Source organism: Aotus nancymaae, unplaced genomic scaffold (assembly GCF_030222135.1).
Source record: "Aotus nancymaae isolate 86718 unplaced genomic scaffold, 86718_ANA_hifiasm-v0.15.2.pri h1tg000022l_1, whole genome shotgun sequence".
Classification (NCBI taxonomy): Eukaryota; Metazoa; Chordata; class Mammalia; order Primates; family Aotidae; genus Aotus; species Aotus nancymaae.
The window spans coordinates 19,418,324-19,444,217 of NW_026988435.1; the positions used below are offsets into that span (position 1 = coordinate 19,418,324).

The 25,894-nt window shown below is 35.9% G+C and overlaps 1 protein-coding gene across 3 annotated transcripts in view; it reads left to right on the forward strand.

Annotated features, from left to right (window-relative positions):
• Positions 1–25,894, forward strand: part of LOC105711824 (multidrug resistance-associated protein 1-like) — an 85,424-nt gene that overhangs the window by 42,540 nt on the left and 16,990 nt on the right. For all 3 annotated transcript variants that reach the window (XM_021671954.2, XM_064380042.1, XM_064380043.1), the window contains exons 15-20: positions 724–886; positions 6,433–6,508; positions 15,367–15,427; positions 16,226–16,451; positions 23,188–23,342; positions 25,579–25,734. In XM_021671954.2, the coding sequence (XP_021527629.2) occupies positions 724–886; positions 6,433–6,508; positions 15,367–15,427; positions 16,226–16,451; positions 23,188–23,342; positions 25,579–25,734 (837 nt within the window). The remainder of the gene's footprint in view (positions 1–723; positions 887–6,432; positions 6,509–15,366; positions 15,428–16,225; positions 16,452–23,187; positions 23,343–25,578; positions 25,735–25,894) is intronic.

Sequence of the window (25,894 nt, forward strand, 5' to 3'; positions counted from 1 at the left end):
TTTGTGAAGGGGCCAAGAGGATGAAAATTAATATTTACCAGTACCTGCCATATTTTGCAGTGTAAATTAGTTCATTTATCCCTATTTCACATACAAAGGACCCCAGGGCTCACAATGACTTGATATAGGTTGCTCAACTCAAGAACAGTAGAGATGTTTAAAATTATGTCTGACTCCAAAGCCACAATTATTTCTTCATAATATGTGTTTATGGAATTATTCGTATAGAGAACTCTGAAAAATATATGTACAAAATTATAAAATATATTTCTCAGTAAAAATAAACAAACATCTTTATATAATGACATAAACCCAAGATTAAAAATGTCACACTTCATTGTATGTGTATGGAGAAAATAATATGAATAACTTAAAAATAAATAGTATACATTATGACTTGGATTAAACACTATTTTGTAATGGTACTGTATATATACAAATAAGCAAGAATGACATATATGAAATTGTTTTGAATTTGCAGTTAAATTGATTCATTTCTAATGAGTGAAAAAAATACCTGAACTAAAGTGTTAAAAATCAACTTTACAAACTATTTTCTCATCTAGCAGCATGTCATTATTCCTTGTAAAATATATAGATGCTGCCTTAAACTGGCACCTATAAAAAATCATACTTGAAATAGTAAAGGAGAAAAAGTCACTATAGCTTTTTTTTAAAAAGCTATCTTTTGTAACCTATGAAATAAAACACTTTGTTTTTCAGACTCGTATTTTAGTGACACACAATCTCACACTTCTGCCACAAATGGATCTTATTGTTTTAATGGAAAGTGGCAGAGTAGCTCAGATGGGAACATACCAGGAGCTACTGTCTAAAACCAAAAATCTCAGGAATTTGCACCAAATCATCAGTGAAGAAGAAAAAGGTAAGGACACAATGAAAAACAAACTTAAGATACAGTACATCTATTCATTTTGAAAGTTCATTAATTGCATAATTTTGTGCTATAAATTTCATTCATCCTACTTAAGTCGGGGGCGGGGCACCTTCCTTTCCATAGGAAAGAAGCAAATACGATGAGACAATCAGTTAAAAATCAAACTCATTTATGATTTTTAAGAAAAGTTTTAAATTCCCTGGGATCTATTTATTCATTTATGAAATAAGAAATTAGATTACTTATAAACACTAGTCCAAGTTTAGAATATCATGACTCTAAACATTATATCTTCTTTCAGCTAAGAACCAGGAACACACATGTGAAATAAATAATACATATTTTAAACATCTAGGTATAATATAACACATTGAGGAAGAGAAATAAAAGAAAGAAATTGGGAATGGCAAAGGGAATGATGTTTGTCCAACTTCTACGAATTAGCTATTCGTTTTGTTGATTGATTTTTGCTACTCTAGACCTACAATATTAAATTAAGATGTATGGACATTTTAAAATAAAAGAAGTAGTTCGATCCTTAGCCAATGTGTAAGATGCAGAAATGTTTGAAATCCAGCATTATGTTAAAGTCGGGGAATGTACCATCATCTCTTTTTAAAGCAATACATGGTTTGTCATGTAGAGACCATAATATATTTTCTATACTTTCCTAGATCCTTCATTTATACCTTTCCAGAACATCACAGTAAACTAACTGTAAAACCAGTTAACTCTTTCATAATTTAAAGATAAAAGAAGAAATATAGAGCCATGTCTCATTATTTTCTACAAGAGCTAGTATCCATTAGCTCATCTGACACCTTTCCTGGATATAAAGTCCTAAAAATATGAAATTGGTTTATAATGAGTCAGTAAAATTTATCATTTTAATGCCATGCAATTCAAAAACAAAGTCATTTTGCTGATGTTTCTCTTTGGGATCTAGGGTAACACACATTCGTTTTGTAGTACTATTTTTTTTTTTTAATTCCTTGTTTGTCCACCTTTCTCAAATGACAAATATTCTATTTGCAAAATTATTCGGTGCATTGTCAGATGACTGCTGCCATCCTTAACAAAAGAAGCACTTCCTTCTCTCTTAATGGCTAGCAATTTTGGAAATGATTCCTTGCCTTCTTAGACAGGATAAGTAATAATTTATGCTTCTTGTGTAGAAAACAGATGTCTAGGAGTGCCTCCTAGACGAGAAGAATTCATTTCCTCTATTCCCATCACTTAGGTAGCCTCGTGCCAAGCAAATTACAGGTGCTCAGTAGTTGTTTGTCAAACAGGCGAATCTGAAAGTGTATCCCCTCAGTAGTTAGCAAGGTACTATGGAATGCTATGAGCCAGTGTCTTTCATGTGTTGTGTGGCTATTTATCTTAAAGGTCACATGAAATATAGATTGCATGACTTTAGAAAATGTAGTTCCAAAAGTAGGCAGTGTGTAAGCTTTAAATTAAATATTTAATTTGCCATAAAATATGAACAGTGTATCTTTTGAAACCTGTAGAATTTGCTATTGTTTAAATATCCAATTTGGGAAACAAAATCCCACCTTTTCTGCATTTGTATAACTTCTTATGTACAAGTGCCCTCTACTGTAACAGAATAAAAGCAGTAATATTCTTGAAGTTTGGCTGATAGATGTTAATAGATCTATTAATAGATGTTACCAACTCACAATCAGAAATTTGCCAGAGTTAGGAAAATGTAACTTGAACTTCTTTCTAATTACCTCAGTATTTCTGTCTTTTCCATGACAATCAGGAAGGTGAAAAGTAGAGAAAATCTTTATGCCAGAAATAGAATGTGTTATTAAAAATGAATATTCTAGAATTTTGATTTTTTTGAATGCTGGATAAAAAAAATATATATAGACATATACTCACAATAAAAGTTAGATAGCCAGATCAAGAGATAATCTGTAAAAGGTTAGCCCTATAGAGTATGATTTCCTTGGCCACCATAGGGAGCAAGGCAAAAATGGATTTTAATATCAAACACTCCATTAAATAATAGCTTACATTCAGCGTGATGTCCCCCAATGTTGCCCCCTAAACCGAGGCCAACTGAACCTGGTCCTGTACTTCATGCTTTAGTCACTTCCCACACTAGCGTTCCTTGCAAGGCTCTCTGGCCAGCAGTGTCCTCCCCATTTCCCACTTCCTGACCATTCTAAGTATTCAGGTCCCAGAATTTTCTGCTCAAATAATGGAAGCTTGCTCCTGGGACCTGGGCTATCCTTCTTCAGATTTGTTCTTTCAAGAGCAGACTGCTCTCCTGGCATGCGTCATTCTTTGGCCTGAGGATATTTGCTCTTGCAGGTGAGAGAATGAGTAGAGTCTGGATATGTGAGCTGAAGTATCCACATATGTGCAGGGCCTTCAGAGGGAAGAGTGGAGCTTGGGAGGGGGAGAAGAGCAGCAAAGGCCTTGGCTGGGACTGACTCATCAAGGACTGTCATGTCCCCGAGAGGAAGAAGTCTCAGGAATCTAGACATTCTCACCTGATCCTTGCCTTCCAGGTAGCTTGGAAGGTATATTTGTCAGAGAAAGCAATAGAACTTGAGTCTTTTAGTCTTTAGTCATTTATGCCTATTAAATAATTGGAAATGCAGCATATGAGCCTTTATTTGCACTCTTGCTGCGGTTCCAGAGATTTTAGGTGCAGATTTGTCCCCATGGGAAATTTCTTTTTGTTATTTCCATAAATAGCAAGGAGAAATGGATTCTGCTTGAGCATTTTTTGCTGAGATTTAGAAAAATTACCGGGCAGAGAGTAGGCTGTGAGAGGCGTGATCACTCTGTGATCTTTCATTTATTTATTATAATTCACTCTTTTTGGTCTTGAGTCTGTTCAAAAATTCTTTAAAAGGTACACAATTCTTCTTCCATTTCAAAATTCTTGTTAATTTGTGTGTCACTACAATGGGAGTGCAGTAGGCACGCCTCATCCACAGGGGATACATTCCAAGACCCCCAGTGGATGACTGAAACTTTGGATAATACCTAACTCTGTATATACTATGCTTTTTAAAATTCCATATATGCCTATGATAAAGTTTAATTTATAAACTAGGCACAGTAGGAGATTAGTGATATCTAATAATAAAGTAGACCAAGATACCAGCATCACTACTCATGTGCTCTGGGGCCATTATGAAGAAAAATAACAGTTCCTTGAATACAAGTGCTTTAATACCGTGACAGTTGATCTAATAACCCAGAAGTCTCTTAAGTGAACAACGTGTGGGGAGCATCCCCACGGCATGGATGTGCTAGACAAAGAGATGGTCCACTAGCCAGACAGGACAGATGAGGACAGTGCAATATTTCATCAGGCCACTCAGGACAGCAAGCAATTTAAAACTTATGAATTGTTTATTTCTGGAGTGTTTCATTTAATATTTTGGAGCATGGTTGACAGTGGGTAACTGAAACAGTAGGAAGCAAATTGCAGGTAAGGGGAACTACTGTATAGGTCAGCACAACGTTGTGGAATAAACAGTGGACCAACTGTTAGGAATCCTGGGATCTAGTTCTCTCACTGAATAACCATGTCGGTCTTCATCGAATGACTTAATTCTTGTGGTTCTTCCCGTTTGTGAAATGCAGTGTTTCACCTTGCTCTGTTTTCCCTAGTGGCAGACATGGAACTGAACAATTCCATTATTATTTCTCTCCTGCCCCCCAAAACTGCTTGTTACTCAGCCAATTCTTTTTCTTTCCCAATCATTCTTATTCTCATTGCTGAAGTCAGTAACAGGTAACTTAGAAAGTAAATGGTAGAAAGTACCGTTTGCAATGTAATTTGGGTTTGGATATATCAAATCTCTAAGATTCCATTTAGCTCTAAAAAAATCTAAGAGTCTCGCCTTGTGGAAATATATAGGATAATCAAATCAGAGGTCAGAAATGGGTTATAAAGAAAAATATAAGAAAACTAAAGATAAATTTTACATATTTACAGATTTAGGGTAGGCTAATTCTTATACTAATTATGCTGATGTTAGCTTGTATGTTGTGGATATTAACAATGTCAGTATATTCATCAGTTTTACATTTACTTAATCCTCCCTCAAACCTCCAGAGACTGCCATGGTCCTCATTTTACAGAGATTAGGTGTCTTTCTCAAATTAAGACAGAAGGTAAGTGACAGCATTCGAATCCCATGCTACTTCTATTTCATGCCAGAGAACAACCAAGCTCTTAAACATTGTATCAAGCATGTAGGAGTAAGTACATTGACTTGATACTGACGTCGAGTGACGAGAGAGTGACTCACTCTCATTTACTGATGCTTGCTGTTTCCCCAGTACTCGCTTTTCTCCCATGCCCTGTCTTAAGCAATGCTGGGTTTCAGGCAAGCTACTTATCCTCTCTGATTTTTATTTTTTCTCATGCAAAATATAGGTAAATTTTCTTATTCTTTTATCAGGTCCTTTGTGAGCTCAATTTGTATAATGCATGTGAAAGCATTTCATAAATTGAAAATTAAGAAATTTAAATATTATTATTAAAGGGTACAAGAATGAAAATATGCCTTAGAGGGAGAGGCTGAAACATCTTCACACTGAATTTGCATTCTTTGAGATGTGGAATCCCCATGTTTCATAGAGATGGTTGAGATCAATCAGATTCTTCCATTAGGGGCTAGATGTTTCCTTCTAGAGAAAAGAAAGCATAGAATTCGTACAAGAGATCATAGAAATCTCCGAATCCAATTCCTTCTTTTTACAGATGAGAAACTTAAAATTCAAAGAGTTCAACTATTGTACTATAAATAAAGACAAAAATCTGTCTAGCGCTGAGGTATTTACCATCAAATTCTCTAGCCCATTTACCATCAAATTCACTAAGGTTACTTGAACCTCAGTAGCTGATAGGTCTAGGTGTATGACCTTAGTTTGTGTTCCTGCTTAAGATCTCAGTGCCTCAGTCTTTTTAATCCCGAAAATAAGGATAATAACTATAGTACCTTTCTCATAGGGCTGGTTTTGAAAATTAAAAGAGATACAAAGCCCTTAGGGCAATGCCTGTCACATAGGATGCAGTTATCACTGTTGGTGACATTTGTAAGACAACAACAGCTTTGGGGAATTTACCATTGTTTTCTTACTAATCTTCACAAGAATCACATTTGTACAAAGGCCTCATGAAATTACACGTTTCTTTTAATGGCTGGAGTGGTGTTCCTCTGGGGAAATACTTAGCTCTTCTCTGGAAGATCTGAAATATGTTAGCATCCCTCTCAGAGGGACACTAAGAGAGTTAGTATCTCTTTCTCAGAGAAAAACAAGAATTTATCTTTGGGTTTTTTCATTATGAAATCTCAGTTTTGCTATGAGATTACAGGACATTTTAGGACAAGCTCAAATAATGGAGAAAATAAAAGGGCTCCCAGTAAACCTGTGATCTACAACCTAAAAATCTCTCCAATTTGTGTAACTCTCCATTTTACTTCTCTCTGTTTTGCTTATTGTTTGCTTATAATTTTGGATATAAAAGTACATACTGTCTTTCTCTCCAGCTCATGCTCTAAAGCAAGTTAGTGCAGTCAACTCCAGAACTAGACGAGAAGACCAAATCCTGGAGCAAAAAGATAGGTGAGTATCAGGAAATGCCAGACTCACTGGGATTATGGACTGATTAATTACCTTCTTTTAGCATTTGAACACATTCTATAAAAGCGATCTACACATTATAACAGATATAAAATGTACTTAGTGGTTTCCAGTTCTAAACTACAAGTTAGATGAATGTGTCTAAATTTTTAAGTGAGATGGATGAGACTTAGTTTGGAAAACATATGCTCATTAGATTCCTAGCTATTTCTAGCCAAATTCTAGTAGTAGAAATTTAATCTGATTGTCAAAAACATCCCCATCTCATAGCATTCATACATTCTACAGATGAGAATGTGAAAATAGGCTTTGAACATGAACATTTCACAATGGATTGGGATGATTATCAAGACAGGATATGTGAGCTAGACGTATAGACTTGGTGTAGGACCTGAAGAACCTGCCTAGAAAAATGGGAGAAAGAAAGAAAGAGAGAGAGAGAGAAAGGAAGGAAGGAAGGAAGAAAGAAAGGAAGGAAGGAAGGAAGGAAGGAAGGAAAAGAGAGTAGAAAGGAAGGCAGGAAGGAAGGGGGAGGGAGACAGGAAGAAAGGGGTAAACTGTGATCTTAGATTTTGGTACATTATGCTCTTTTTTTTTTTTTTTTTTTTTTTGCAAGTGATGAAAATGAACAGTGACTGAGGCAAATTCATCTAATCAGTTCTTTCCCGATATTTCTTCCCATCAGTTGCCTAAACAGGAAGCCTAAAGATAATAGGAAGTAATATGAATAAAAAGATTATAGGCTGGGTGCAGTGGCTCACACCTGTAATCCCAGCACTTTGGGAGGCCAAGGCGGGTGGATCACCTGAGATCAGGAATTCAAGATCAGACTGACCAACATGGTGAAACCCCGTCTCTACTAAAATACAAAAATTAGCCAGGCATGGTATTGCACTCCTGTAATCCCAGCTATTCGGGAGGCTGAGGCAGGAGAATCACTTGAACCTGGGAGGCGGAGGTGCCATGAGCTGAGATCGTGGCACTGCACTCCAGCCTGGGTGACAGAGCAAGATTCCATCTAAAAAGAGAGAGAGAGAGAGAGAGATTATAAAATAAGAGTAGAGTTATAGGGAGTAGCTTATGATTGCTAAAATGGAAAATTGGGACAGGGAATCAAGCACTTTAGGATCCAAGAGCTCAGAATGTGGCAGTTTTGACCTTGAATGGAAGAATGAGTCTTGAGTGTATTATTTTTTAAAGAATTGGATATGCCTAAGGATGTGTGGATGATGTGGATGTTGCAGGTTGGAGATCTGTGTGCATACCAGATTTAGCTAACTCAATAGGTAAACTACTAATAAATCATTCCTCCTTGATTGTAAAGGCCTTGGACCGCTTCTCTTTGTCTATTATCTTAGTGTTGTTATACTGTCTCATGGCTTTAAATACTTTCTATACACTAATATCTCCAAGTTAATCTCTCTAGTCTGGATCTCTCCTCTGAACTCCAGGGACGGATAGGCAACTGACCCTCTCAGCATCTCCTCTCTAATGTCTAAATGGCATCTCCAATTAATTTATGTGAAGGAAATTGATTTTCCTTCACCACACACAAACCTGCTCCACATGTGATTTTTTCCACCTTAGCTAATGATGATGCCATTAGCTTCCAGTTGCTCAGATAAAAAATATATTGCAGTCATCTTGACCCTTCTTACTCATGTCCAATCTATTATCAAATCCCATTGGCTCTATCTTGAAAATATGTCCAAGAATCCAGAATCCACTCACTGCTCATCACCTTCACAGCTGCCCCTTTATCCAATCACTATCATTTCTCATTTGTCATTATTGTAACTGCCTGTTTACAGGTCTTCCTGCAGCCATCTTACCCCATATAGGCTATTTGCAGCATAGTAAGAGAGTTTTCTTTTATAAATGTAAGTCAGATCATATCGCTTTTCTGCCCAAAACTTCCAAAAGATTCACATCTCAGAGAAAAATCTGAGGTGCTCACACTGACTTGTAAAGTCCTATAAGACCTGGATCTGTTTACTTTCTGATCTCAGAATCGTAGGAAGTTCTCCCCTCTTTACTCTGCTCCTGCAACACTGACCGTTTTCTGTTCCTGGAATAGCCAGTCATGCCCTACCTCAAGCCCATAGCGTTTCTGATTCCCTGCATAAAGTATGCTTTGTTCAGATAACCATATGGCTTGCACATCCGCCTTCTGCTGCTGGTATTTGCTTAAATGCTGTCTCATCAATGAAGACTTGCTTATCCACCCTATTTCATATCTCAACACTGCATACTCCTTTCCCAGTTTTATTTTTCATAAGTCTTATTAATTTCCATAAGATTGGGAAATTTACTTGTTTATTTTTATTTTGTCTTTCTCCTAACTTTATATTATAAGGTTTATAAGGGCAGGACTTTTTATTTGTTCCACTACCATTAGCTAGAACACCAAATAGCATGTACGTAAGTATTTATTGAATGGGTGAATAAATAACTAGAGGCTGAAAGAACACTGAAAAGTATTCTGAGTCACCATTTTTAAATTTTTTTGGACCATTGTGACATAATATATTTCATTTAAATAAGTATAATTGTTTAAGAATCTCTGAGAAAAGTTAATCCAGAAGCACTGAAACATATTTTGAAATCCATTTGCTATGGGCTATACATATCTCTGAATCCTGAAAAGCATATTTGCCTGTGTATAGTATCACTATGCACTCAGTAAATAGCTTAATAAAAGCTTAAAATGTACAAATTAAAAAATATTGTTGAAAACTTAATCATTACCTTTCCCTTACAGTAAATCAATTTTCCTAATTTATAAAATCTGTTAATATAATATCCAAGTTGAACCTCATGAAGTTCTGTAAACAAATTTTCGGAAACCATTTCTTCTTTTTCTCCCTAAAATAAGAATTCCAGTTCTATCAATTTGTTTACAAAATTGTTTTTTTAAAAAATTTCTAAGTTGCAGCAGCTCCAATAAAGAATACAGCAGAGCATGGTGCTGCACACCTATAGTTCCAGCTACTCCGACCTAAGTGGGAGGATCCATTGAGCTCAGGAGTTTGAAACCAGCTTGAGCAAGATAGCAAGACTCTTGTCTCAAAAAAAGAAAAAGAAAGGGAGGAAAAGATGAAAGGAGGAAGAAGGAAAGAAAGAAAGAGGAAAGAAAGCAAAAAGGAAAGAAAGAAAGGGAGGGCGGGAGGGAGAAAAGAGAGAGAGAGAAGAGGAGAGGAGGGAGGAAAGAGGACGGGAGGAGGGGAGGGTCTAGGGCAAGATGACCTGTAAGGAACAGCTCCGTCTGCAGCTCCCATCTAGACCAACGCAGAAGTGGGTGATTTCTGCATGTCCAACTGAGGTACCTGGCTCATCTCATTGGGACTGGTTAGACAGTGGGTCCAGCCCACAGAAGGCAAGCAGAAGCAGGGTGGGTGTTGCCTCACCCTGGAAGTGCAGGTGGTCAGGGAACTCCCTCCCCTAGCCGAGGGAAGCCATGAGGAACTGTGCCACGAGGGACGGTGCACTCCAGTCCAGATACTATGCTTTTCCCACGATTTTCGCAACCTGAAGACCAGGAGATTCCCCTGGGTGCTTACACCACCAGGGCCCTAGGTTTCAAGCACAAACTGTGTGGCCATTTGGGCAGACACCAAGCTAGCTGTAGGAGTTTTCTTTTGTACCCCAGTGGCGCCTACAACGCCAGTGAGACAGAACCGTTCTGCTCCTGGAAAGGGGGCTGAAGCCAGGGAGTCAAGTGGTCTTGCTCAGCAGATCCCACCCCCATGGAGCCCAGCAAGCTAAGATCCACTGGCTTGAAATTCTCTCTGCCATCACAGCAGTCTGGAGTCGACCTGGGACACTTGAGCTTGCTGTGAGGAGGGGTGTTCGCCATTACTGAGGCTTGAGTAGGTGGTTTTCCCCTCACAGTGTAAACAAAGCCACTGGGAAGTCCAAACTAGGGGGAACCCACCTCAGTGCCACAAAGCCACTGTAGCCAGACTGACTCTCTAGATTCCTCCTGACTGAGCAGGGCATCTGTGAAAGAAAGGCAGCAGCCCCAGTCAGATAAAACTCACTTACAGATAAAACTCATATCTCCCTAGGACAGAGTACCTGTGGGAAGGGGCAGCTGTGGGTGCAGATTCAGCAGACTTAAATGTTCCTCCCTGTTGGTAGGAAGATCTCCCAGCACAGTGTTCGAGCTCTGCTAAGGGACAGACTGCCTCCTAAAGTGGGTCCCTGACTCCTATGCCTCCTGACTGAGAGATGTCTCCCAGCAGGGGTCGACAGACACCTCATACAGGAGAGCTCTGGCTGGTATCTAGCTGGTGCCCCTCTGGGACAAAGCTTCCAGAGGAAGGAGCAGGCAGCAACCTTTGCTGTTCTGCAGCCTCTGCTGGTGATAGCCTGGCAAACAGGGTCCGTGGTGGACCTCCAGCAAACTCCAGCAGACCTGCACAAGAGGGGCCTATTAGAAGGAAATAACATGAACATCAACAAAAATCCCATCCAAAGGTCATCAGCATCAATGAACACAGGTAGATAAATCCACAAAGATGGGGAAAAACCAGCATAAAAATGCTGAAAATTCCAAAAGATCAAAACTCCTCCCCAGCAAGGGAACAAAACTGGACGGAGAATGAGTTTGATGAATTGACAGAAGTAGGCTTCAGAAGGTGGATCATAACAAACTCCTCTGAGCTAAAGGAGCATGTTCTAACCCAGTGCAAGGAAGCTAAGAACCTTGATAAAAGGTTACAGGAACTGCTAACTAGAATAACGAGTTTATAGAAGAAAATAAATGATCTGATGGAGCTGAAAAACATAGCATGAGAACTTCACAAAACATACACAAATATCAATAACCGAATAACAAACCCGCAATCTCCCCCCTCCAATAAAAGAGTAAGGATTGGAAGATACAAGCCGGCAGGAACATTTCAACAAATAGAGGCTCCCTATAATGGGATGTATCTAAGATAGAATACAATAATTCTTCCTCATGGAAAGGTACTTGGAAAAACTGTCTAGCTGCCTATGAGGAGTGTGTTGAAAAGGAAGGGTAGGGAGGTTGGACCAAATAACTTTTGAAAGTTTCTCCCCTCAAAGTTTAAGAATTAGAGTTAGTTTAATGACATCTGTTTTCCAGCAAGGACTAAAATATTTATTTCAAACTGTTTCCAATTTTTTTTCTAAATTTATATTATGCATATTAATTATTTTCTTAAATCTCTATCACTGTCTTCCCTGAATAAAATAAACTGAAAATGTTATTTTGGTGTCTAGGCTGCCCCCTTTTGTCTTTCATGTCCAGCACTGAATCACTTTTGTCCTCCCATATGTATTCTAAACTTTGTAATTTTGTGCTCAGCTCAGAGACAATAGTTCAATATGGTAATTTTACATAATTTATACAAAATATGTAAATAAATATTGTGCAAATTTTCCCGAGAATTTCTCAAGGACAGAACAAGACTCAAGTTTAAAATTTCTCTACCAGAACTAAATAATTTCTCTTTTAAAAGATTCAAATAAAAACTATTATTCAGAACAAAGTACCTAGAACCAAATGCAGGTTTTTGTGAAAGAAGGATGAATAACTTTTTGTTTTGAAAAAGGAATACCTTTCTATATAGCATCCAATAAATTATTGGTTTTTGTTAGTTGTGTCTAATTAGGAAGCCTTGATTCCCTTTTAACAGTTGGATTTCATAGCATTTTATGTCCAGCTACATTAAGAATTAATTTTTTGGCTTGGTATCAATGCTAAATTTGCTTATCCAAACAGAAGTCATGCCAAGAGCTTGAAGAATGATGACAGTAATTAACCCAAATCATACACCAGGAGCTATTCCAGTGAAAGTGTCTGTTAAATAGTGTATCTTTCTCTGATGCTGAAGCTGATCCTACAAAGGACATGCACTGCAACCTCTCACAGAATGTTTCTGGATACCAGTGCCAGAGACAGGAAGGGAAGAACTACCAGGTTGATCAAATAAGGCATTTCTTATTCTGAAAAATAAAATAGAAACTATAGAGAAATGGGGGTTCCTCATCATCTGCTGAGAGGTGTGTACAACAGTTCAGTATTTCTAGAGGTCAGTTGGATAGTAGATACATCAAATGACTTGCAATTGATTATATTGCATGTTATTATGTATGGCAATTTAGTACAAGAGACAATAAAAGATGTATGAAAAGAATGGTCATTATAGGAATAAAGTAGGAAAAAATCTGCAACCAGTGTAAGTATTGACTTTGTTAAATAAATCATATCATGGTTAAATGATAAAATATTATGTTATATTATAAAAGATAATGGTGTTATTGAAGAATATATTTTTTATATATTGAGTTACAAAGAATACATGTAATTTTCTTTAAAAAACATGGACTGGTTATAGAGCAACATTATTAATATTGTTAATGTTGACAATCATATTGATAATCATAATATAAATTTATATTATAATATACCAATATAAGAGCAACATTAATGATATGACCTATTACATTATATAATATAACATAAGAACAATATTAACAATATTATCATACCACACACAAATAGAGACAAGACAACAGAAATGTTCACAAGTGTGTTAGCACAGATTGTCTCTTGAAATGTAGGATTATAAAATCTTTTCTTCTCCTTTTTTTCTTCTCCTTCTTTTATCCTTTTCCTCCTCCTTCTCCTCCTCCTCCTTTTTTCTCACTTTTCTTCTTGCTGTTTGTTATTTTCTAAATATTTATCCAATAATAATGTTCCAGAAATATTTAGAAGATGAAATTGGCAAATACTTGGTGAATAGATGGAAATATACCGTGATCAAGACAGAGGAAGTGTCGTGGCTCTTTGCAAAGCCAGAGAAAACATTAGAGAAGATAGGAAAATAACTGATTCAGTTAAGGTTGTGTATGATAGAAACAAGCAAAGAACTAAACCAAATGTCAAGAAACCATTTGACATATGGATCTGGAACTCAGGGAAAAGCTATGGACTGGAGATACCAATTTGAAAGTCATCTACAAAGAAGCAGTTACTGAAACTATGGGAGTGAATGGGATTGCTCAGGAGAGTGTGAAGCATACAAAGGAAATAATTCCTAGAACTGAGCCCAAGGAAACATAAACATTGAAGGGAAGACAGAGAAATGAACTTAAAGGGAAACTAATGGAGGGCCAGAAAGGTGGAAAGAAATATGAAAGTACAGTGGTGAAAGGAAGTGAAGGAGGAGCCCCTTAAATAAGTGAGTGGTCAACAATATTAAATGTGATGAAGAGTTTAAGTGAAATAACTTTCAAAGTGTCTAATAGACACAGCAATAGTTTACTAGCATTCTTGAAAACAGTTTCAATCAGGTGCAAAAAAGCTTAAGGAGGAAAGGTGGTTTGACAGAAAAATATTTGGCTACAAAAAGACAGCAAAAAGTAGGATGGTAACTGCATAAGGATAATAACAATTGTTATTGTTGTTTCACGATGGTTTTAAAATGAGAAGAAAGTGTTCTTCTCTGTCAGCTGATGAGAAGGAGTCAGTAGAGAGGAAGAAGGTGAAGATTAAAAAAGAGAACAGTTTAGTATTTTTCAGACTTGTCAAGATGAAATCTCTTTCTATTATTTGTTTAAAAGATAGATTTCTAGAGGAGAAATCTTATAAACTGTATTTTTAAATATCTGTGTTTTTTACAGGAGAAAATTGGGAAAGGCTGGGTGGAATGCAGGTAAAGGTAAAGGTTTGGTGATTGACTTCCTTGTCTGCTCCTGTTTTCTCCATGAAGTGGGATGTCAGTCCCCTTCTGAGAGTCATGCAAGGATTTCTAGGCACTATTAAGAACCCAGGTAGAAACAAGATATTAACTAACGGTAGAACCAATTTTCAGGGCTGCATGATTTTTTGAAGCAGCATCCCACAGAAGTAGATGTGACCAAGACTGACATGCGAGTTCTGAGAGACAGATTAGAACTCACCTTTTCTTCATGGAAGAAAAGCAGGGAATGGAGTTTCAAAAATATTACCAAAGTTTGCATGAAATGATAATCATGGAGAATGCAGGGAAAAGAGAGAGAAGGTAGGTTTGCTTGGGACTAAGCAATTCCCCAGAATGTTGGATAGTCAATGCTAAACCAGGTAAATCCCAGGTAAAGCAGAATCATTGATTATCCAAGAGGGCAAAGATGATAGAAGACTAGATTTGGGAATCTAAGTAAAATAAAAACCAAATGTAGTGAAAACAACTGAATTTAATACGTATAAATGGCAGAGGTTGTGATCAGAGATTGAAATACTTAGAGTTGGGTTTTCAGAGATGTGTTAGTTCTAAGTAATAAGATTCATGGTTTAAGGTCATGAAAGTTGATAGCCAAAGTGAAACGCACATGCAGGACCCTGGATGTATGAAGGTCATGAAGCTGGAAAGAGATTAAGTTTAATAGTTTTTCATGTAAGCTATGACATTACCCAGGATGGTGGCAGAACAAAATGGGAAGAGTAACCCTGATGTTAGTTCATCTTTGGAGATACCAAGAAGTGAGTAGATGCTAGTCTAGACCAGGATGAGAAGTGATAGAGTATGGTACAGTCAGATGACATTAGTTTAAATGCTCTAAAGACTTGATTCAAGATTAAGGGATAATTATTTAGAAGAAGCAATGAAAAATAGGCAACGTGCCAGGGTAAATTATGTGGGATATGGTAGAATGAACAGTCTCTACTTGATAAGACAAAAAAGGTGCAAAGTTATTATCAGGGAAATCCAAGTTGCTGTTAAGGTAAGGAAGTAGAGGAAGATGCAACAAAATGGTTAAGGATGTGTAACTGTTTTAATGTTAGTTTCATCTAAAACCTAAAAAGCAAATATGTCTTGCTTTATCAGGTCCTCATTGGATCAAGGAAAACAGCTCTCAATGAAGAAAGAAAAGATCGCTGTTGGTAGGGTAAGCACCAGAAGAACTAATGCTATTTGCTATTAACCACCTAAACATAAAAGTTTACCTTGCATTATTGATAAATACTATATATTTATCATTTAATTTGAGGAGAATTGGCATATAATAGTTTGAGGAAATTAATGAAATGGAATTGTTGGTGTTTAGTTATGATTACGTGTTATTTAGTTATGTATATTCTTTTTCACTACTGATAGAAACCAACATTAATTGAGCTTTTAAGTGATCAGTACTGTACTTGACACTCTACGTATACTTATAAGGTGACTGTTTGCTTGGTTTTTAATTTTTTCACATCTTTATTTGTTTTTATTTTTCTAATTGACATTCTTTTTTTTGGAGTCAGGGTCTCACTCTGTTACCTAGGCTGGAGTGCAGTGGTGTGACCAGAGCTCACTGCAGCCTGAAACTTCCAGGCCCAAGCTATCCTCCCACTTCAGTCTCTTGAGTAGTTGCGACTACAGGCACAGCACATGCTACCAAGCCTCGCTAATTTTTTTCTTTTATTTTGTAGAGACAGTGCCTCTCTATGTTATGCTAATTTACAGATGACTCATCTGAAGATTACAGGTGTTAGTAACTTGACCAAGATCACAAAGCTTAGGAAATATCAGAATGGGGTTTAAATCGAGGTGTGACTTTAAAGCACATCTTTGAAATCCTATGTAATACTATGTACTTAATTGATGCTAATCAGAAATTGTCAGTTACGAAACTTATTCAGAAATGGCATGTCATGTTCTGGTATCTCTTGGTAATCTAATTTTATATCAATTTTGCCTTTAGGTGAAGTTCTCAATCATCCTGCAATACCTCCAAGCCTTTGGCTGGTTCTGGGTGTGGCTGACTATGTTCACTTACTTAGGGCAGAATTTGTTGAGCGTCGGACAGAATCTATGGCTTAGTGCCTGGACAAAAGAAGCAAAATACATGACTATGAATGAGTCCACAGAATGGAAGCAAATAAGAAGCAATAAACTTAATGTTTATGGATTATTGGGATTAATAAAAGGTAAAAGAAAATGTATAGCTGCTTTTCTTTTCTTTTTTCTGACCTAATTGATTCAAACACAACAAAATCAAATTTGATTTTATCTCAAATAAAATCTGGGCCATAATTATTGAATATTTGGGGATAACTCAAATGCATATGTTTTCAATTTACCATGTTTGAGAGAATAAACCAAAACTTATAGGTGTCATCTACATGGCTAACATTAAATATTAGACATAGGTATTTAATCTTGAAAGTAATTATTTAGAATGTGCTATTGTCCTCATTTTACAGCTGAGGAAACTGAGGCTTTTATGTAAAGTCATGAAAGATTCAAAAATGGCCACTCTCCGTATATGTGAAGGTTGTTAGTGATGTAAGGATAGAGAGCTGAGTCTGTTAAGGGGTGTACAGCTTAGTAAGCCTAGGTCAGGTTTGCAACCAAACCAAATTGTCAGCATTAAGCACTATACAGGTAGTGAAAGAAAACACTGTGAGAATTCAGAGCAATGGGAGACCATATTGGGTTGACATATTTATGTGATTTCCAAGGAGTAATTGGCAATTGAGGGGACACTTAAAGAATGAATAGAAGTTTATCAGCTTGAGATCACAGAGAAGGAGAGAAAGTCATAGAGGCAGATAGAAAGGTGTGAGTAAAGACAGGGATGGGGAGGTAAGGAGGGCTTTTGGCAAGAGTGAGGGTGCCAGTCTGAGTGGTCTTCAGGTTATTGGTAGGGAAAAGTAGGGGAGCTAAAGGTGAGAAGGAAGATTGGAGATATGTCAGAGATAATCCCTGTAAGGCAGGTGGAGAATTTTGGAAAATTGATGAAGGAAGTGACATAGTTGAATTTGTATTTCAAAGAATAAATTAGCAGTGATAATAAAAAGATGGGTTTTTATTGGAGGGACAAAAGTCAGAGAGACTAAGAGGAAGCAGGGTTTGGTAGGAAAAGAATAATCAAGTGTATTTGGGAGTCCAGATGAAAGGTAGTCTAGTATAGCAAGATCTCTTATCTGATCCATGACTCTGTCACCTAAAATAACCAATAGGTAAGAAGCAGAAGAGAACTGAATAAATACCTGATGAACCAATGAATGAATGAATGGTCAGACGGCGACAGCGGGGTTGGATAAAAGGGATTAATAAGATAGACATTACAAGGAAAAACTTAAGAATTGTCAGTTTGAGGCTGAATAAAGAGGGTATTCATTAGTCAATCATGCTTTCGAGGTTTAGATTAGGTAACTGGGAGAGCAATGATGACAAAAATAGGGAAACCAGGCAGAACCTTAATTAGTGGAGGAGAGAAATGGTGAGTTCATTGTTGGACACATTTAATGGGAAGTGTTGATGAATTTTTCTCCAGTAAGCAAACTAAAAATGCATATCTGTAAGTTTGGAAAGTAGGTTTATCTGTAAAATGGGAAACTTAAACTAGATAATTTGTACATTTCTGCCAAATTCTAACATTCTAAAGCTGTTAGTTCTACTTAAGCTTGGAATTATTCTATAGAGATAATAAATGAACCCATAGGAGTAGATAGGATCACCATGAATGAAGAATAAGGGCCATGAAGGTGAATGACAGATTCTTAAGGAATGTCCGTACAGAGCTGCTTAGTGGACTAACTTCACAGAAGTTGAACAGAGATAAGTTCCTGATTAGATGAGAGGGAGAGAAGGAGATAGAACAACAGCCACAATGATGTGAATACTTGCCCCATGTCTGGAAATCAAGGCATGTTTTTGTTGTTGAAGTTGAAACAAATGAAAATGCCTGTATTGGACTTTTTCTGAACCACAAAAATGGCAATTTCATATGGCCTAAGCTAACACAGTAGTTTATTTAGCATGTATCCTAAGAAGGGAGCCCTTACACTCTTTACTTAAACTTTGTTACTTAAAGTTTCAGTTTTATCACTTGTAAAATATAGATATTGTTTCATTGGTTACATCAGATGTGTGTAGTACATAGGCAAGAGTGTAATAAATGTTAGCTATTATTTAACAATAGAAAATATAAGTAATTATGACAAAGCCCTATGACTGGTAAGTTTTGGAGCCAGATTTGAATCCATGTCCAGCTTACTCCCAAGCCAATGTTCTTAAAATCTAAATTAGCATTTTTAAAAGGGTATTACATAGACAGTAGTGAGATACTCTACAAACATCAGGTTCTGTTTCAATAGGTTTGGGAAATTGAGAACTCTGTTCTTCCATGAATCTGAATTTTTTTTTCTTTCCTTCAGTAAAGGTTTTGAGATATTCTACAATAAAATGACCTGTTTAATTATGTTTAACACAATATTCCTCAAATTTATTTGACCATGATTTTTTTTCCTTGTGTTACTCATTAATATCTTGGAGCAACTTGTGTTCCACAGAATATACTTTGAGAAATTCCAAAGTATGATCATTGTCTTCCAAGAACCAGAAAAGTATGATGAAACAAAAGCAAATGAAAAAAAGTGTTTTAAGTAAATTCTCAATGGTTCTGAAATGTTACATATCTATTAAAAACAAACAAAATTAAGAAATGATTCCTGGTTATAGTCAAGGAAACATAATCAAGAGATAAATGGAAAAAGAATATAGATTGTAGGTAATTAAATAATTGTTTGGAATATTCAAAAGTATTGAATAGTCTTTTAACTAAAACAAATTTTTTTTTAGAGATGATTTTTGTGTTTGTATCAAGAGAAACAGGCAACTAGAGAGAGACTGGTGGGAATTCACATAAGAAAATAACAGAGACATCTAGGTGGAAGTTGTTACATCTTCATGTCCATATCCAGATGGGCAAACAGAGAGGTGCATGCTTTTGGTAATGGAAAAGTAAGATAAAACAAAAACTATGAAATTTAGAGCCTTGCTTCTCTTTTTTCCTCTCTTATTTTATTTTTACTGTCTGGCCATAGTACTGCTTGTAACTGTCTCCATTCAAAAATAAGCAGATCTTGTGAGACAGATTTATGTTTGTTCTGTCATTTTGTTAACAACATTCCCTGGGAAAAGAGATGTTAATGAAAATGAGTTATGAGAATTACCTATAGTATGAAAGAACAGGAACTTACAATTTCTTTGCTTTTGAATCAGTGAGAGTCAGATTTATTGACTTGCAGTTTGCAGCTCAGTGAGGATGATAGAGATGTAGACGTTTCGGATTACACCAAGAGAAACATCCATATATACGTGAATCTCTTTATCTCTGTATGTCACACATACATGTGAAGGCTAAATTCAAACCAATTCAGTGAATTTATGTTACAAATTTAGAGTAGATTTAATAACCTTAGAAGAACATTTTAAGTGAGTATCATTTCTATAATATATAAAGTATGCAATTTTAGTGTCCATAATATTACTTATGTAAAATCTTAATTTTAATTAACTTACAGCATTACATTTCAGTAAATATAGGAAGGATTTTATAACTTAAGCAATATGTTATGAACAATTTTATCATAATGATTTTTTTTCCTGATTGGCTTTTGTTTAGAGTGGTCTGCAGTTGTTAGAATATAAATCTTCTCTGATTTATTGCTTCTTCATTTTTTTATATTTAAACAATTTTTAATTTTTAAGGCTTATTAAGTGCAATTGCAAAATACATTTCCATAAGTAAGGTGAGCCTGAAAAATAAAAATCAATAATTTCTAATTTTTTTCAGCAGACCTTAGCTATATCTTATGGAACCTGCTTTAATCGAGAGCAGTCTGTATTCATAGCTCACTTTTTTTCCCCTTTCCATTTATTTATTTATTTATTTGGAACTTTAAAGCATAAACAGCACTTTCACATGTTAATACCAGAGGACCACTATGAATAATATATAAGGCTGGCATTTAAACAAAACTGGAGTACTGAAGCTGAAAATGCTACATCCATATTTTACGACAATAATAAAGATCTTGCCTCATTTTTTAAAGAAAGAAATTGCCCTGAACATTTTTTTTCCCCTCAGTCTCAGCTATTTGCTTTCGAATTTCTAGGATACTTGGCACATCGCTAATGTATTGTGTTTTATGTGTCACTATTGGGAACTTCCTTTCTCTAATCCAATGTGCAAAATATAGGCATTTTATTTTCGAAGTGTAGTGATTAAGGAGCACACTGCTGCTTCCAGTTTAAGAGGGCTAAGTGATTCATTTACTTTACTTACCTCACTAAATTCCACTGAAACGACAGTGAATAAATATAAGAGGAAAGGTGTCTCGAGACTTCAGAGTAATATATTTCCACGTACAGGATTGTACTGATAGAAAATGAAGGGTAGAAGAAAACTTGTAGCCAGGAACAGATACTGGAGAAGCTGGAATAGAAGAGGGAGATGTTCAGTTGAGCCATGGAAAAACACTAAACTTATGTTCACAGGTACAGAGAGAAGAACTGAGTTTCATGGAAGTAATCAAAGTAGTTCGTCAGAACATTGCTCTGATGGCCCATCAGCCTCTTTTAGAGCAACACTGCCACCAGCCCAAGTGTATACAGCCACTGTGATAGTAATAGTACAATGGAAAGTAGAAAGCTGCTGTTTAAAGAGGAAATTAGGCTTTCTAACATGTGTGATATACATAGAAGAAAACTTCCTTATTGTGGCTTTCGGAGTCATACCTTCCCACTTAAACAGAACTTGAAGCAAACTCTTCTATTCAGGGGAGAGAAGTGTTGGGGAAAATTAACATATGCAATGGCAGAAGAAAGCCACATCAGGTACCTATATTAATGAACCATTTCATCGTCTCATATTTTTAAACTGATAATGCCCATCCAGGGCATACATTTCACTCAAACCAACAGCATAAATAAAAGTCAACAAATGCAGCAGTCAGGTCCAGAACTAAAACCATAATATCTGGATACAATTAGACCTTCAAAAGGTCTAATTAGTGTTTTCAGAGATTCAAAATACTGCATACATAAAGTTAGTATAGAATATGCTAAAATAAGTTCAGTCTGAGAACAAGAACGTTCTTGAAAACATTTAAATAATTTTAGAAGGTTGTATAAATGTAAGATAAATTAGAATTATCCCAAATGTACAACATCATAAACAGAGATGGAAAATGATAGATAAGAAAAAATTAGAGGAACAGTTCAAGAAGTTTAACGTTTATAAAAAGTGCTTCAGTAAATGGGGAAAAGTACTAAGTATATAATATTTAAAGAAAAAATACTTCCCACACTAAAGAATAGAAATCCTATTCCAGCAACCATTCTAGTCTAGAGCAGAAAGGTGGAGAGTCCCGAGGGGGCAGTTTGTGTTGCAGAGGACAGGGGCTAAATGAGATTAAAGAAACAGTAGGATATTCGATGAGTTTAAGTATATTCAGAAGAGACTTTTGGTTATTCAAGTGTTTGGGAATAAATTAGCCCTAGTTACACAGAAAACTAAGCATATAAAAAAACAATGACACAAGCTACAAATTTGGTGACCTTCACAAGCAATATATGTTTATTGAATATTTGAGAAGAAAATAGGTAATCTATTGGAAGGGGAATAGGGAAGTATGGGAGAAATGGAGGAAAATAATAGAAAACACTTAAGACTGAGAAAGCTAGTAGCCATATGAGACATTATTTAAAAATATAAAGAAATTAACTAATAGAATGTAAGGTGGTGAGGAGCAACTAGTTTTGTGTTGTTTTGTTTTAAACATGATACCTGCAAAGGAACAAGGATCATATTGGCAACATACTTTTATTAGCAGTTTTTTATGTTAGAGTGCAATGGAGCAGTTATGTATCTGTTAAGACTCAAGAGCAAACTGGCTTAAGTAACATGGAAGTGTATTGACACGCAAAGGTAAAGTGCCCAGGCATAGATCTTCAACCACACTTGATCCAAAGGCTCACGTGAAGTGTTCACAGCTCTCTTCATTTTGCAGATCTACTTATTTGTTGCTGGTAAGTTTTGTTCCCAGGCTTCACATAATGATGGAAATGTATCTTTCACAGAACTTCCTTATGTTTCTATTTGTGCTAATAACTGTTTTTCAACTTCTCCCACTAAAGCTATAAGTGTATCTGATAAGTAGTTAATACAAGAACAATTCTCCCACCAACCACATCTCAGTAGCTTAACACACCAAAAGAATTGTATCCCTCACCCATTTTATGTGTTCACTGTGGGTCAGGAAAGGGACTCTGCTTATCCTAGGGACTCTAGCTGAAGGAAGGAGCCAAGCACCGTTTTAAATGTTGGCAGGCACTGTGCAAAAGGAATAGGACTGACACCAGCAATTACATGTTCTAACTCAGAAGTGTCATATATCGTTTCTCTCATAACTCATGATTCAAAACTGTTTATTTGGGTCTATCAACCAAAAGGGGGCCAGAAAGTTCAACTCTACTATGTACCAAGAACCTGAGAGAACAGAAATATTTGGCTAAAAGCACTAGTAACTAACATATTGTCCCATGGAACATCATAAAAGTAATAGGTTGCTAAAATTCCATGAATCAGATAGACCTTTTATCTTCTGTGTGGAACCTATGACCACAAATGGAGAGCGTTCTGCTGTAGCAGCATAGCAAACCATCGGAATTGTGTATTTATTTCAGATACATCATATATTATATTTGTATTTATTTTAGTCCACAATTACACATTTTAGGTATAATATTTGGATTTTCAGTTAAAATAAATATAAATATTTTATAATTAATCTTTTTACAGCAATCTTTTAAAAGTTAAAACACAAATTTCTTTATATTGTTAATATAACTGTAATAACAATGTGTGTTTAGGTCTCTTTGTCTGCTCTGGAGCATACGTAATCACTAGAGGTTCCCTGAGTGCCTCTCGAACCTTGTATGTTCAACTGTTGAATAATGTGCTGCACCTCCCCATCCAGTTTTTTGAAACAAATTCCACAGGCCAGATCATCAGTCGTTTCACCAAGGTAAGGAAAGACACACCTTATTAAATAGCATACATAAAAGTGACCCATATTTAGTATCTTATAGCCTCACTTGTACAAAAATATCATGTTTTATACAGATGTCACTGTTAAATATATTTCTAAGCCTTAGGACGCATATAACTCATGTACAACAGTCACATTTTATACATATAATTAAAATAACACTTGAAAAATTACTTAAAAGAATCTAAGAAACACATGTGCTTTGATATCTGCAACTCTAATTCTTACATACATTGAGTTGTTTGAAAATCACTGCCTTAGGCTAAGAAGGGAAAGAAAATATAAGTCAATATGCAGATATCTAGACTTTGAAAACATTCTGCCTTTAAGAAAACACAACATCACTTATGGTGAACGGGGAATGAGTGAAGATTTTCAGAGTGTCTCTGCCTACCTGTAGGAGTTTTCTCATTATGTTTTGTAGAACTGCTATAAAGTGTTTCTAATATAACTGTCCTATAAAGATAAAATGCAAGCCATGAATGTGATTTTAAATTTCCTGGTAACCATAATAAAGAAGTAAAATAAAATACTGTTGAAAGAATTAATTATAATACATTTTATTTAACAAAGTATATCCAAAAAATTATTCCAAACTGTAATTAATATAAAATTATTAATTAATCTTTATACTTTTTTGTACAAAGTCTTTTAAAGCTGGTTTTTATTATATGCTTGTAGCATATCTCAACTTGCAATAGCTACACTCCAAGTGTTCAATAGTCACATATTACTAATGGTCCTTATCTTAAAGTGTGCAGGTTCATAACCTCAAAGTGTGTTAACACATTTCTATGTATATGTAAAAACATGGCAGGTGTATAAAGAGAAGTGAAGATAAAATACAAAAACATAAATAAAAGTACCTAACATAATAAATTACTAATGGAATATTAAATCTTGCTTTATCGTACCAAGGTACATACGGTTTTATGAAAACTTACAGAAGAGTTTGATCACTAGCATTCTTTCTCTCCCAGAGGACATTTCTGACTACAACCCTGCTGATTAATTCTGATTTTTATATAGCAAAATTTGAAATGATTGAGTCTTAAGCAGATGGGAGTATGGGCAGTTAAATTCTAAATAGGAAATTGCATGTGAATATGATGCTGTTACACTATTTGGTATATGAGATAACCAGGGAACTCCCAGATGAAAGTAGAATTAACAAAATTTCATCTCTCCTTTTATATCAATTTTGTCCTGAACTGAGTAGTTCACCCATTCAAGGTTCAGTGTCTCAGTATTCCCTGGCATCTCTCAGGTCATACCTTGTGCCACAAACAGGTTAAGTTATATGCAACAAAGTGTGAAACAGGCCGGGCATGGTGGCTCATGCCTCTAATCCCAAACTTTGGGAGACAGAGACAGGAGTTTGAGACAACCTGACCAATATAACGAAACCCTGTCTCTACTAAAAATACAAAAACTAGTTGGGCATGGTGGCTAATGTCTGTAATCCTAAGTACTTGGGAGGCTGAGGCACGAGAATTGCTTGGACCTGGGAGGCAGAGGTTTGCAGTGAGCCGAGATCTCACCATTGCACTCCAGCCTGGGTGACACAGCAAAACACCTTCTCAAAAAAAATAAATAAATAATTTTTAAAATGTGTAAATCAATGCATGACCTTCCCATTGTCCTTCTCTCATTCCTATTGGCCACTCCATCTTTCAGTTCATAATTTTGTAAATGAAGATTATTTTGTTTTCCCATCTCTCTTGACAAGAGTAGGATTCAGTTACTCAGGAAGGCTACTGGACACATTCTTAGCTGATAACAATGCCCCAGCAGTGACTTACAAATTTTGAGTCACAAATAGTGGTAGCCCAATGCCCCAAATACTGCAATTAAGAAAACTAGCTATTCAATTATGGGTTTTGGGGGTATGTTTGTTTGTTTTTTCTTTTTTGATCAAAGTCTGGCTTTAGTTGTATAATTAATTGCCATGTAGTTGTCATTGGGAAATATAAATTGCTTGATCATAGGTGTCTTGAAATTAGAACAATTTTTTAATTGTTATAGTTGACTACAGTGGAAAAATATATGGGGATGAGCAAAGATCATGTAGTTAGATTTATTTATGTAATCATTATATTGTCATACCTGGGTAAACATTTTTAATTTTGCCATTGAATAATATATTTCTTCTTTCTCTCATTCTAAACTGTAAAAAGTTAAAAATAAAATGATCTAATATCAAATTTTTCAGGACATATTTATACTTGATATGCATTTGCATTACTATTTACGGCTGTGGTTGAATTATACATTGGAGGTTATTGGAACAATTTTGGTCATTGTGGGAGCTTTGCCCCTCTTCATTCTGGGGATTATTCCCGTAGTGTTCTTCTATTTCTCTATACAAGTAAGTGCATACATTTCTATTTGTATTAATAACTTGTAAGTTCACAGTCAAATACAGTTTCAGACCCACTTAAGCCCCCTCTTCATCCAAGTTCTGTAAGAAGCAGAGTTCAAGAAAGGAATAGATGTACGGGAGATATACTGGGGGAAATGCTTGTAAA